Here is a 13,935-nt window from a genome sequence, read left to right as displayed (position 1 = left end):
TAAAGTTCCTCATCATAGTTCATCCCTCTCGGGGTCTTGGTTTTGAGTCTTATAATAGATTTGGATTCCATCTGACTGAGTTTTCTAGTTTTATTTCCACCTCGTTCATTCAGAGTGACTGTTTTTATGCCATAATAGCACATTGATCTCCAATTTCCCTTCTGGCATAGCATCATATGTTTAGCGGTTGCATATGACAAGTCTTTGTTTTTCACCGCTCTGATATGTTCCAAGATGCGTTTGCGCAGAGTGCAAGTTGTGCTTCTCATATATTTACTTCCACAATTGCATTCGATGATATATATCACATACTGTGATGTGCATGTGATCCCCTCATTTATAGCAATTGTGTTCCCATTTGGTTCAGTAATGGATCTTTTGTTCTTGCCAATTTTGCACGCCTTGCAGGAGTTACATTTATAGAATCCATTCTGTTGATTTGATAACCAATTGTTGTCTGCCTGTCGTAAGAAGTGACTTTTTACCAACATGTCCTTCAACGATTTAGTTTTGCGATGGGTTACAATAGGTTTGGATCCTACTAGTTTTCCTAGATCAGGATCTTTTTCAATCAAATGCCAGTATTTTTTCAATTTCCCCATGATTTTGCCACTTTCTTTACTGTATGTTGTGATGAAGCGTGGTTTTTGTTCTTCAGTTTTTGTCTTGATTTTTGGTATCAGGATTTCTTCTCTTGTTTTTTGATCTATTCTCCTTTTTCATTTTTTAGGGTATGATCTTTATATCCCCTGGCTTTTAATCTTTCCATAGACTCCTCTATCTTGTTTTCAGCATCCTCCGTTTTTGAACAATTCCGTTTCATTCTCATAAATTCCCCATATGGGATGCTAGCAATTAATGGCTTCGGTTGGAAACTTGTCCCATGCAGTATGCTATTAGTAGATGTTTCTTTACGATAGTGTTGAATGGATTGTATCATTTTCTATATAGATCAACGTGTCAAGGAAAGTAATCTGTGTTCTGCTCATATTGCATGTGAATGATAGACCTATCTGGTTGTTGTTCAATTTTTGAAAATAGCTCTTAAACTCCTCTTCCGTGCCATTCCAGATTAAAAAAAGGTCATCAATATAGCGGACCCATAGTATAGTTTTATCCAGATATTCCTGATTTTCTGTGTCCCATGCCGCCAATTTTTCCCTCCATCCCATTGTTATATTGGTGTAGTTGGGAGAAAATGATATTCCCATGGCTGTTCCACAGTTTTGCTGAAATAATACTTTGTTGAAATAAAAAATATTGATTTTTAGGCAAATTTCAATCATGGTCAACCGCATACGTGTGTTTCATTTCTGTGATTTTTCTTTGTTGCAAAAAATATTTACAGGCTTGTAACCCTATTTCATGTTGAATGGACGTGTATATATGCCTCTTGTAGATAATCCACAGTATTTAGCAAAACAATATTGCCCCCTTTGTCTGCGGGTTTGATTGTTAGCTCTTTATTTTCCATTAGATGTTCGATGGCTTCCCGCTCTTTCTTATTGAGGTTTTCTTTTCGATTTCCATTTCTGATGTTGGTCATTTTTTCCAATTCTTTTATTATCGCCTCACTGAATTGATCAATTCTGTTTCCAGGGGGCAATATTGGGCAAAATTTTGATTTATTTTTTAGGCCACTTGACTTTTTGATTGGTATCAATTTCTAGATGCTCCAGTACCTCCTCTACTGTCATTTCATCACCCTCCAAATTGTATAATAAATCAAACATTGTTTTCAAAATCTTGTGCTTGGTCAATACTGATTGTTGGTTCCATTTCAGTTCCTTCTGTTAATGTCAATACTTCTGGAAATGCTCCTTTGTTTTTATTTGCATGGATTTTGGCCAATTTTAATTTTCAGATGTATCTGTATAGATCAATACGTGCTTCCGTGTAGTTGAAGTGGCTCTCCGGGCAGAAAGACAGCCCTTTATTCAATGCACTTTCTTCATCCATTGTCAAAATATGTTTTGATAGATTAATCACGTTTTTGTTTACTTGCGATTGCGTAATGGATAATGTCTTTTGACGCTTGATCGTCTGATTTTTCTGGTGCTGGGGATTATTTTTCCCCTCTTCCTCGGCCTCTTTCTGCATTTCTGCCACGCCCTCTCCCTCGTGACATTGTTTGATCCATGTACATCAAGTGCATTTCCTCTAAAACATTCACCTTGGGGATGCCACTTGTTCCATTTGATGTTTCAGGTTCACTTATTTCCGAGTCACTTGCACTTGTACTGTTTGATATTGGCTTTTGCATTGGGTAATTCTTCTTCAATTTATCAAATCGCTTTGCAAAGGTTAGAATTCGACCATATTTTTAATCCTATTCGTCCCTCTTGAATTTGCGTTTTTCTCGTTCTTGTATTTCGGTTTCATATTTATCCAACCTTGCATCCATTTCTTTACGCATCTTTCCTACATCGGTTTGATCAGTATGGTCTCGCACTTTAGTTTCTATTTCCTCAATTCTCTAACGCAAATTCAAGAGGGACGAATTGGAAATTGAACCAACAATCAGTATTGACCAAGCACAAGATTTCAAAACCATGTTTGATTTATTATACAATTTGGAGGGTGATGAAATGACAGAAGAGGAGGTACTGGAGCATCTAGAAATTGATACCAATCAAAAAGTCAAAAGTGGCCTAAAAAAGAAATCAAAATTTTTCCCAATATTGCCCCCTGGAAACAGAATTGATTATTTCAGTGAGGCGATAATAGAAGAATTGGAAAAAATGACCAACATCAGAAATGGAAATCGAAAAGAAAACCTCAATAAGAAAGAGCAGGAAGCCATCGAACATCTAATGGAAAATAAAGAGCTAACAATCAAACCCGCAGACAAAGGGGGCAATATTGTTTTGCTAAATACTGTGGATTATCTACAAGAGGCATACAGACAACTTGATAATACAGACAATTATCACAAATTACAGTATAATCCAATAAACAAAATGATGATGGATTTAAATTCTAATTTGATAACATGGCACAATGAAAATTTGATTGATGAACTAAAATTTCTAACCAAGGACTTTCCGGTAATCCCAACAATCTATTTCTTACCAAAAGTGCACAAGACTCTCCACCAGGGAGACAGATTGTATCCTCATGTGATTCTTTGTATGAAAATCTTTCTAAGTATGTGGATCAATATCTTGCTCCAATTGCACAGAGCATGAGTTCCTACATCCAAGACACGGGGGATTTTTTTAAGGATATTGAATGGAGTCACATGGAATGATCAATTGCTGTTAATAACCATCGATGTGGTATCATTATACACGTCCATTCAACATGAAATAGGGTTACAAGCCTGTAAATATTTTTTGCAACAAAGAAAAATCACAGAAATGAAACACACGTAAGCTGTTGACCATGATTGAAATTTGCCTAAAAAACTATATTTTTTATTTCAACAAAGTATTATTTCAGCAAAACTGTGGAACAGCCATGGGAATATCATTTTCTCCCAACTACGCCAATATAACAATGGGATGGTGGGAAAAATTGGTGGCATGGGACACAGAAAACCAGGAATATCTGGATAAAACTATACTATGGGTCCGCTATATTGATGACCTTTTTTTAATCTGGAATGGCACGGAAGATGATTTGAAGAAAAAGTGGAGGCAGCACCAAACGCAAAGTGATTTGCAAGAGACCAGAATTTTGCAAAAATAGATTTGTCTTTTATTTTCTTTTTTTCAAAGTGCACAGGACAGCCAACGCGTTTCGCTCCCCAGCCATGGGAGCTTCGTCAGGGCAGAATTCAATAAATATTTGTCCACTGTCAGTACAATGTGGGGTATGAATGAAGAAAACGAAATGCACCAATATGATGGTACAGGTACTAGTCAAAAATGCCGTAATGCCGCTACGTAGAGGGCCGTGAAATATCTTGAATCGAATAATATCAAATTGACATCAGTAGATATAATTTAAATTCCATTACGATGTCACAAAACGAATTAAAGAACAGGCAGTCCTTGATAAGCCGCTGTTGCGAATAACTCGGACAAGGTTATACGTAAATAAAGGCCACCGACGGAATTAGTCAAACGTTTTGTGACCTCGCAATGGAATTTAAAATATATCTACTGATGTCAATTCATATTGGTGCAAATCATCTATCTGGGATTCCAGTTGGACCGAGCCGCAGCAGGTCTTGGAGGTTGGACAGCACAAACGAATTTGGACTATTTTATGGGACTTTGGAAATTTGAGGTGCTTTCGTTCTGATCCGCTGTGGAGACTTTTCTGTGTTTTTTATGGCACGGAAGATGAGTTTAAGAGCTATTTTAAAAAATTGAACAACAGATAGGTCTATCATTCACATGCAATATGAGCAGAACACAGATTGCTTTCCTTGACACGTTGATCTATATAGAAAATGATACAATCCATTCAACACTCTATCGTAAAGAAACATCTACTAATAGCATACTGCATGGGACAAGTTTCCACCCGAAGCCATTAATTGCTAGCATCCCATATGGGGAATTCATGAGAATGAAACTGAATTGTTCAAAAACTGAGGATGCTGAAAACAAGATAGAGGAGTCTATGGAAAGATTAAAAGCCAGGGGATATAAAGATCATACCCTAAAAAATGAAAAAGGAGAATAGATCAAAAAACAAGAGAAGAAATCCTGATACCAAAAATCAAGACAAAAACTGAAGAACAAAAACCACGCTTCATCACAACATACAGTAAAGAAAGTGGCAAAATCATGGGGAAATTGAAAAAATACTGGCATTTGATTGAAAAAGATCCTGATCTAGGAAAACTAGTAGGATCCAAACCTATTGTAACCTATCGCAAAACTAAATCGTTGAAGGACATGTTGGTAAAAAGTCACTTCTTACGACAGGCAGACAACAATTGGTTATCAAATCAACAGAATGGATTCTATAAATGTAACTCCTGCAAGGCGTACAAAATTGGCAAGAACAAAAATCCATTACTGAACCAAATGGGAACACAATTGCTATAAATGAGATGATCACATGCACATCATAGTATGTGATATATATCATCGAATGCAATTGTGGAAGTAAATATATAGGAAGCACAACTTGCACTCTGCGCAAACGCATCTTGGAACATATCAGAGCGGTGAAAAACAAAGACTTGTCATATGCAACCGCTAAACATATGATGCTATGCCAGAAGGGAGATTGGAGATCAATGTGCTATTATGGCATAAAAACAGTCACTCTGAATGAACGAGGTGGAAATAAAACTAGAAAACTCCGTCAGATGGAATCCAAATCTATTATAAGACTCAAAACCAAGACCCCGAGAGGGATGAACTATGATGAGGAACTTTACACACACTTAGAATAAGATCTGAAATGTTAACAACTAACTTTGGGAATCCTGAAAGCATTGTTGATCTGTGAAACAATATGGTTAAAACTGCAATTCTGTAAGAATGAAATGTAAAATGAATTCCTAGTACTATACCTTGTTACAATTCTTTACAAAAGACATCTAGTATTGCCAAAAAGTATACTCATGAGTACTAAACTCGGTTAAAATGGATAAATTTGTCAAATGCATTGACTTTACTGAAAACGATAATCATGTAAAGTATAAAATAAGGTTAGCAGAATTGCGAAAACATAATGAATGTTTGAAAATAACCTCCATGAAAGGACAGTGAATGTAAATAGAATTCTTTCTTTTCCTTTTTAATATGATTTTGATTATCGAATAAGTAAATCACTACAATGCCCCATAATGGTTGACTAGGCTTAAATAGTGTGGAAATAGAAAACTCACTAACCGTGAGCAAAGCCGAGGAGGCTGAAACGCGTTGGTTGGGTTCATTTTTGAATAAACAAGTTGAAGACTTCCACTCCGAAGTGCTGTGCATTTTTGCTCGCAAAATTGAATTTCGGAGCCAGGATCCGGCTCCCATGCCAAGCACCCACTTCTAGAGCGCGCTGAATGAAGGATCACTTTGTGGAGATGTATACGTGTGTGTGTCTGTCTATCTATCTATCTATCTATCTATCTATCTATCTATCTATCTATCTATCTATCTATCTATCTATCGCAATTAAACTCACAACAGTCTAATTGCACTCACTTTAAGCTTCTTTCTTCCGCCCTAGTAGGCGTGGCCACACCCATGGCCTGCTGGATCTTGGAGTGCAGTCCTCTGCAGCGCCAAACGACGTAGATTAAGGAACAGGTCGGCCCATGGAAGAAATTACACGACAATCCACTGGGAAAAATGAAGGCACTCCAAGATCCAGCAGGCCCCCTCTCCAGTAAGACCTCATGTAAGGCCTGCACCAGAATCAAGTTGAAGTAGATTATTCCTGTGCAAGTGTAGGTCCTGGGTGGATGGTGCCCCCCCCTCCGTAAACCCCTCATTCAGGGCCATGAAATCAGTTCTGCCACCTGCGTCCAGCAGAAGTCTCTGGTCTGCCCACACAACGACCACACATAGGAAAAAATACAAAAAAGGGATGAAACCAGATCTCATCCAGGGGATACTCATCAATAGTCATAATCTATGAATAATCCCCGCCCATGTGCAGGATCCCGAGCATATAGATAATACATATATACGCATATGTGAAAACATATACATGCAGCCTAAAATGTTTCCAACATGGCAAAAATGCTGAAATTGCATTGTGGTACGTATACCTTCCCATCCCATAAGGAAAAAGAGGAAGCAGTAAACAAATTGCCATACAACAATGCTTTATTGCAATAGAGAAAGCTTGTAGTTGCCGGCATTTGCCAGTAGGCTGCATTAGAGTACCGAAACAAAAACACTGACACCTTGCCTTTAAGGCATTAGAGTAGGGGTACCGTGCCTTTAAGACCTGCAATAGACCCCTTGCTCCCATGATGCACCACAGGTGGCAGTTAGGTCAGTTCTTTTTTCCGGCTCCTTCTGTGAGGATCCTAGAGCTTGAGCTCTTCAGTTTTTTGAGTGAAAGTGATATAATTGGTATTTTTCTCAGAAAACTCGACATTTTCTGACTCCTGAAAGCTTATTTTACAGTTTTTTTGGTTTTACCATACATTTTTCCAGTCAGAATGCCAGCTTTATTCAGGAAATGCCCTTCCTGTGGCAAGATGGCACCGGCAGATCCACACTGTGTATTGTCTTCCATCCTCACTCACTCTTGACCAGTGCTACTACTGTCTGAAGTTTTCAAGGAGGACTCTGCGTGACCGGGAACGTATTAAACTTCATGCCCACCTGGAGAAGGACAAGAGTCATCATGGAGGTTACCGTGGAGCCCTCAGACCACCTTCTTCTAGCAAACCACACCGAAAACGGCGACATACCACCTCTCCTGAGTCCAAATAGAAGAAGGTAACTGGAGATTCGCCGTCAAAGAGACCCAGACACTCTTCAGCGTTGGGGGATAAATCACCATACCGACATCGAGATTCTCTGCTGCATATAAGTAGGTCGGCGTCTAGGCACAGCACTTCGGGCTCGAAGGCTGTGGGTCCTGAGAGTCGTGCAAAGTCTCAGTCAACGTCGAGGCTTCAGTCTACGTCGAGACACACTCCGCCACCTTCGAGTGGGTCGGCGTCGAGTCATGATGGCGAGCACCTCGCCGCAAGTGGGGATGTCAACGTCAAGAGCGTCCTCTAGGTCCCACCACTCGACGTCCAGAAGATCGTCACCAGCACGACGTGGGAGATCGACGCCTAGGTCCCCAGACCGACATCGAAGGTAGATGCCGAGGTCCCCGCATAGCCGTAGGCGATCAACGTCTAGACCACCGTCGAGAGGGACGTCCTTCCCATAGCTATTCTGCTCGATCGATGCCGATGGTGACTCAGACTTCGTCGACGTCCAGGCATTCGATGTCGAGGGACCAAATTACAGTCGCCGCAGAGGAAACCCGGCGTACATCAAGATCCAGGTCCAGATCGTCATCTGGGGACCAGTCATCATCCCCGCAACTGCATATTGTGCAGATTTCACAGGAGAAATCAGGGTCTATGGTCTGTCACTTCGCTGGCTGCAAGGTGTCGGGACAGGCGACCTCAGGAGTCCGGGCTCGGACTATTCTCGCACGTACTCTCCTTCCAGGACCTCTACTCAGAGAACCGTCCCTGCTAGACCATCCAAATCTCCCCCCAGAAGACCTGGATCATCTTCTAGGCCAAGCTCGCCTTCTGTGCACCGGTCTTGATCCAGGGGTTGCCACAGCTCATCACGGCCGTCCGCATAAGGGGAGATGCACGAGATCACCTACATGGTCTTCCCCCACGAGGTCCTCGTCCGGGACTATTCTCCGACCTCAACTCCTCCATCGCGGGTGTCTCCTATCGATGACATTGCGACATTCACAAATGTGATGGGTAGGGAGCAGCGAAATGGATGAAATAAACGTGCTTATTGAAAACTTCGTGTGGCAGTGCTTCGCATAGGCTACCTGTTCTGATTGAATAATTTTCGGCTATTGCCCAGTCGAGAAGCAAGTCCCACCTTAAATGAGGGTCCATGCAGGCTTTTGGTAGGAGCTTGCAGTTATGGAACGAAGGCAGGCGCAGCGCCAACACAGGTGGTGCTGCCTTGGACACGTTTTCGCTGCGGCAAGTGCGCTTCCAGACAGGTTCCAGTGCTCTCCTCGCTCCACTGGGAGAATATTGGTTTCAAATTGCAAGGTTGAAGAAGCAGCCCCACTGTGGGTTAAAAGACAGTGTACTACAAAGCCCAGGATGTAGTGCGCCTGAAACACGCCCATAGAGGCAGGTGAGAGCTATTTGAGTAGACACTACCAGAAACTGTTTGATTGACCTTCACGAACATTGCCTCTGAGGAAAGGGTTATCCCTGAAACGCGTCAGGCTTTCATGTTCGAAGGAGACTCTGAAATCTGCTGGGGAGCGAGCAGCGAAATGGATGAAATAAATGTGCTTATTGAAAACTTCGTGTGGCAGTGCTTCGCATAGGCTACCTGTTCTGATTGAATGTGTGTATATATATATATATATATATATATATATATATATATATATATATATATATATATATATATATATATATATATATATATATATAGTGTGTGTATATATATTGTGTGTATCGCATATGCTGAGCTCTGGGGGGGGGGGGGGGGAACTGTTTCCATGCCTCCAGTTGTTAGGGGACCTATGTTAACTGCTTCTTTCGGTCGTCTACACGTGGTCATGGCAGACTAGTCAAGGCAACGTAATGAGGACTAATAACATAGATTTTTAGTCTTCATGTTGAAGGATTGTAGTTTTGTTATAAACGTGGGGGGAAAAATACTCCTACAGGAAACCCCCTCATCCAACTTGTAAAAAAGGTACTACTGTAGCCTTGACTAAAATGAGTTTTATTGTTGATAAAACCCTAAATTAAAAACTTTTCTTTCATCTACAACTTTTTACTTTTGGAATAGTAAATGCATACTTGCATTTAAATGGACTGGTACATCCATTTGGAAGAGGGTATAGATGGATATTGGAACACAAAAGAAACTGAGTCCATTTTTTTTAGAACCGTTAATGTATCTCATTGACATCTGTTACAAGTGACATATATTTACTGTAAACTTTGCTAAAATGGAGATATAGATAATTAACCGGAATACCAAAGTAGTAAAAAAAGGGTAAAATTAAGAAAAAGAAATCCCTTTACCTTCAGTTGAAGGAATATTGTCTGTCCTACAGCGTAAAACTGTTTTTTTGCAACACATTGGATCACCATTGATATACTCTTTACAAAAGTGTGCCTAAATTCGTTTCACTGTATATTCCAATATAGAAATGTGTAAAACCGATGTTTACTAGGTGCTTAGCCCGGAGTTTTAAAAGTGAAAACTTTACCCTTAGTTCTTGAATGCATGTGTTGGTATTCCAGTGATATATTTATGGTTTAAGGTGGTGTTCATAATACATTTACTTAGGTGGGTTTTGTTTCTGTTTATCTTGCAGGCAGAAAAGCAAGTTGAGGAGAAAGATAAGCAAGGTACGTTGAATTTTGTTCACTTTAAAAAAAAAAAAATCTCCTGCTTCTGTTTTTGTTAACTTTATTCAAGCATATAAAATTCCTTTTGCAGCTGCGAAAAAGAAAAGAGGTAGAGAAGATTACCAGATTTCAGATGTCATGTCAAAAGAGGTAAATCTGTCAAGTAGTACTGAAGCCACATTTTTGGCTGTAGCTCAGTCTTTGTTTTGAAGCACGATATTCAAACACCTGTTGGTTGAAATTGCTTTCAATGTAGTTGTCCCTTTGTGCAATAGTACTCCTGACATCCTACTTTTTGCTGATGATACATGTCCAGATTACTTTCACAAATTGTAGGGAGCTTTTGTCAAGTCTTTGAAAGCTGTACAAAGCATTTGGTGTATGCAGAAAGTTTGTTAACCAAAAGACAATTTGTGGTTTTTCATGTTGACTAACCAGGGAAGGTTTTCAGGTAAGACTGCCCCAAATTCCCAAGAAAAAGAATGAAATTACTTTTACAGCCCAGAACCCAAATTGGCTACTTTGGCACAGGCCTAGATGACACGGAATGGGGCGGGAAAATCATTAGTCTGAGGTTTTACTTAAAGCAGGGTATTTTCTAAGGGCAGAGTTTAGGCCAATGAATTGCACTTCGTCCCGCACTCCCAGCTTGAAGTGTGGGGGAGCCACAGACATGAATGATACAATGGATTCTCTAAAACCCTTAATGAATTGGCCGAGTTCCCACCACCCACCACCACCAACAACAGGCCGCCCGCAGAAGCTGGAACAAGATCACAGCAGACCAGCTCGCCACCTCCCTGAGCCAGCACCCTCCTGCCAGCTCAGCAGACCCCAGCCAGGCCGCCGACAACCTCACGAAGTGGATCAGCAACTGCGCGGACGAACTCGCCCCACTGAGGACCCCGCCCAGCAGACCCAGCAGCAAGAAGGCCCCTTGGTTCACCGACGAACTCAAGAGCTCCAAGAAGAACTGCCGAGCCCTCGAGAAAGTCTGGAGAAGGGATCCGACACCGGACAACAGGACCTCCTTCAAGCTTGCCACCCGGAAACACCACCAGCTGATCCGCGCCGCCAAGAAAACAGCATTCAAGGACAGGCTGGACAACAACGCACACAACAGCAAGGGAACTCTTCAACATCGTGAAAGAGCTCTCCAACCCCAGCGCAGGAAACAACGACATCACCCCATCGCAAGACCTCTGCAACTCCCTCGCCTCATACTTCCACAACAAGATCGCGGACATACACAACAGCTTCAACAACCAACCAACGCACACCATGACCGAACAACCACCCCCCACTTCCACCCTCCACGCCTGGACCCCGATCAGCACCGAAGACACCATCCGCACGATGAACTCCATCCACTCCGGATCTCCGACCGACCCCTGCCCTCACCACGTCTTCAACAAGGCCGACGCTGTCATTTGCACCCCACCTGCGAGACATCATCAACACATCCTTCGACACCACCATCTTCCCTGAGAGCTGGAAACACGCCGAACTCAGCGCTCTACTCAAGAAACCAACAGCGGACCCCACCGACCTCAAGAACTACCGCCCCATCTCGCTCCTCCCGTTTCCAGCCAAAGTCATCGAGAAGACCGTCAACAAGCAGATGGCCGCCTTCCTCGAGACGAACGGATCCCTCGACCCCTCACAGTCCGGCTTCCGAGCCAACCACAGCACCGAGACCGCCCTCATCGCCGCCACCGATGACATCCGAGCCCTGATGGACAATGGAGAAACAGCGGCCCTCATCCTCCTAGACCTCTCCGCGGCATTCGACACGGTCTGCCACCGCACCCTAGTACGGCGCCTCAGCAACATCGGAATCCAGGACAAGGCGCTGGAATGGATCATCTCCTTCCTCGACGGAAGAACACAGAGAGTCCGCCTACCACCGTACAAGTCAGAGGCCTCCGAAGTCATCTGCGGCGTCCCTCAAGGATCATCTCTGAGCCCCACCCTCTTCAACGTCTACATGAGCCCCCTCGCGGCCATCGTACGCAAACACAACCTCAGCATAATCTCCTACGCCGACGACACCCAGCTGATCCTCTCCCTGACCAACGACCCCGCCGCCGCCAGAGCCAACCTGCACGAAGGGATGAAGGAGGTAGCCGAGTGGATGACGACCAGCCGCCTAAAACTGAACTCGGACAAGACGGAGGTCCTCATCCTGGGACCCTCACCCTCCGCCTGGGACGACTCCTGGTGGCCTCCCGCCCTGGGCACCGCACCCAAACCAACAGACCATGCACGCAACCTGGGCTTCATCCTGGACTCCTCCCTCTCCATGACCAGGCAAGTCAACAACGTCTCCTCGGCGTGCTTCAACACCCTACGCATGCTACGGAAGATCTTCTGGTGGATCCCCACCGAGACCAGGAGGACCGTCACCCAGGCCCTCGTCACCAGCCGACTGGACTACGGCAACGCCCTCTACGCCGGTACCACCGCCAAGCTCCAGAAGAGACTCCAGCGGATCCAGAACGCCTCAGCCAGACTCATCCTCGACATCCCACGAACCTGTCACATCTCCGGACATCTCAGAGACCTTCACTGGCTCCCCGTCAGCAAAAGAATCACCTTCCGCCTCCTCACCCACGCACACAAAGCCCTACACGACCAAGGCCCGAGCTACCTCAACAGCCGAGTCAACTTCTACGCTCCCAAACGCCACCTCCGATCAGCCAACCACGCCCTCGCCGCCGTCCCCCGCATCCGAAGAGCGACTACAGGAGGAAGGTCCTTCTCCTACCTGGCTGCTAAGACCTGGAACTCCCTCCCTCCCGACCTGCGACTGACCCAAGACCACCTCTCCTTCAGGAGGAAGCTGAAGACCTGGCTGTTCGAGCAGTAGCGCCCCCCCCCCCCCCCCCAGGCGCCTTGAGACCCTACGGGTATGTAGCGCGCTTTACAAGTGTCATTGATTGATTGATTGAGTTGTTTGCAAAAAGCAGGATGCTCTTCTTGTAAGAGCATAATAAGGTGGGGGAAGGGTCGTGATTTTGGATTGGGTATCAAGGGCTCCCAAGTACATATAACAGTTATGAGAGCAGCTTATTGACCATTTCAAAAGAATCGCATAGAAAAGAACAGTGATATATTTTTCTTTTATTCTGTAAACCGTATCGATACCATGATAGTCTGCCCATCAAGTCCAGATTGTACGATGTTTAGTGGGGCACCCTCTGGCCTCAAAACAGCAATCTCAGCCCCCATACATTTATCTAGCTCAGTTTTCCATTTGCCCAAGGTCGGGGCGATGTTACCTTCCACTTTGCTCTATGTCCTTCTTAGCCACAGTGAGAGCTAAAAACAGAAGGTGCTGCTTATACCTGTAGGCCCCCCCCCCCCCCCCCCCCAATATCCTCTGTAGAATGTAACCAGAAAAGGCGAGGGTCCAGTGGGAGATCCCACGACAGCACTTGATGGAGGCATGATCTGATTCAGTGCCAAAACGTCTGTAATGCCGAGCAGCTCCAGAACGTGTGTTGGAATGTCCCCTCCTACCTATCACACCCCAGGCACATAGGAGACTGAATAACGCCCATCCACCACTGGCGCACCCTGTGTAATATGCGCAATGTATATACTTAAATTGAATATGCCAAACGCATTGAAACCACCACACCCCTGGGACTGGCGATGGCTTCGGCCAAATCATCATCATTGTTGATTTCGGGTATATCTGCCTGCCATGCAAGCTGTCTTGTCCAGTGTGGTAGGTGTATGGGTTGTCAGTGTATAATAGACCTGTTTGATCTTGTGGGGTCCTAGGTCTCCTGTAAACAACCGGCCCTCTTGGGGCTGAAACTCGGGGAGGGATTCTAATGTATAGATCTGGGGTAGAAGTGCGTATCTGAGTTGAAGGAACTTATAGAATTGTGATTTGTGTAAATCGAAATCATCTTGTGGTTGTTGAAAAGATT

The 13,935-nt window shown here is 43.7% G+C and overlaps 1 protein-coding gene across 1 annotated transcript in view; it reads left to right on the top strand.

Annotated features, from left to right (window-relative positions):
- LOC144754873 (lymphoid-specific helicase-like) overlaps window positions 1-13,935 on the top strand; it is a 544,631-nt gene that overhangs the window by 93,398 nt on the left and 437,298 nt on the right. Inside the window, exons 5-6 of the mRNA XM_078643187.1 lie at window positions 9,961-9,994; window positions 10,086-10,144. Coding sequence (XP_078499313.1) covers window positions 9,961-9,994; window positions 10,086-10,144 — 93 coding nt within the window. The remainder of the gene's footprint in view (window positions 1-9,960; window positions 9,995-10,085; window positions 10,145-13,935) is intronic.

The sequence above is a fragment of the Lissotriton helveticus genome, chromosome 5_1, assembly GCF_964261635.1.
Source record: "Lissotriton helveticus chromosome 5_1, aLisHel1.1, whole genome shotgun sequence".
Classification (NCBI taxonomy): domain Eukaryota; kingdom Metazoa; phylum Chordata; class Amphibia; order Caudata; family Salamandridae; genus Lissotriton; species Lissotriton helveticus.
This window is presented reverse-complemented; position numbering and strand designations above follow the sequence as displayed.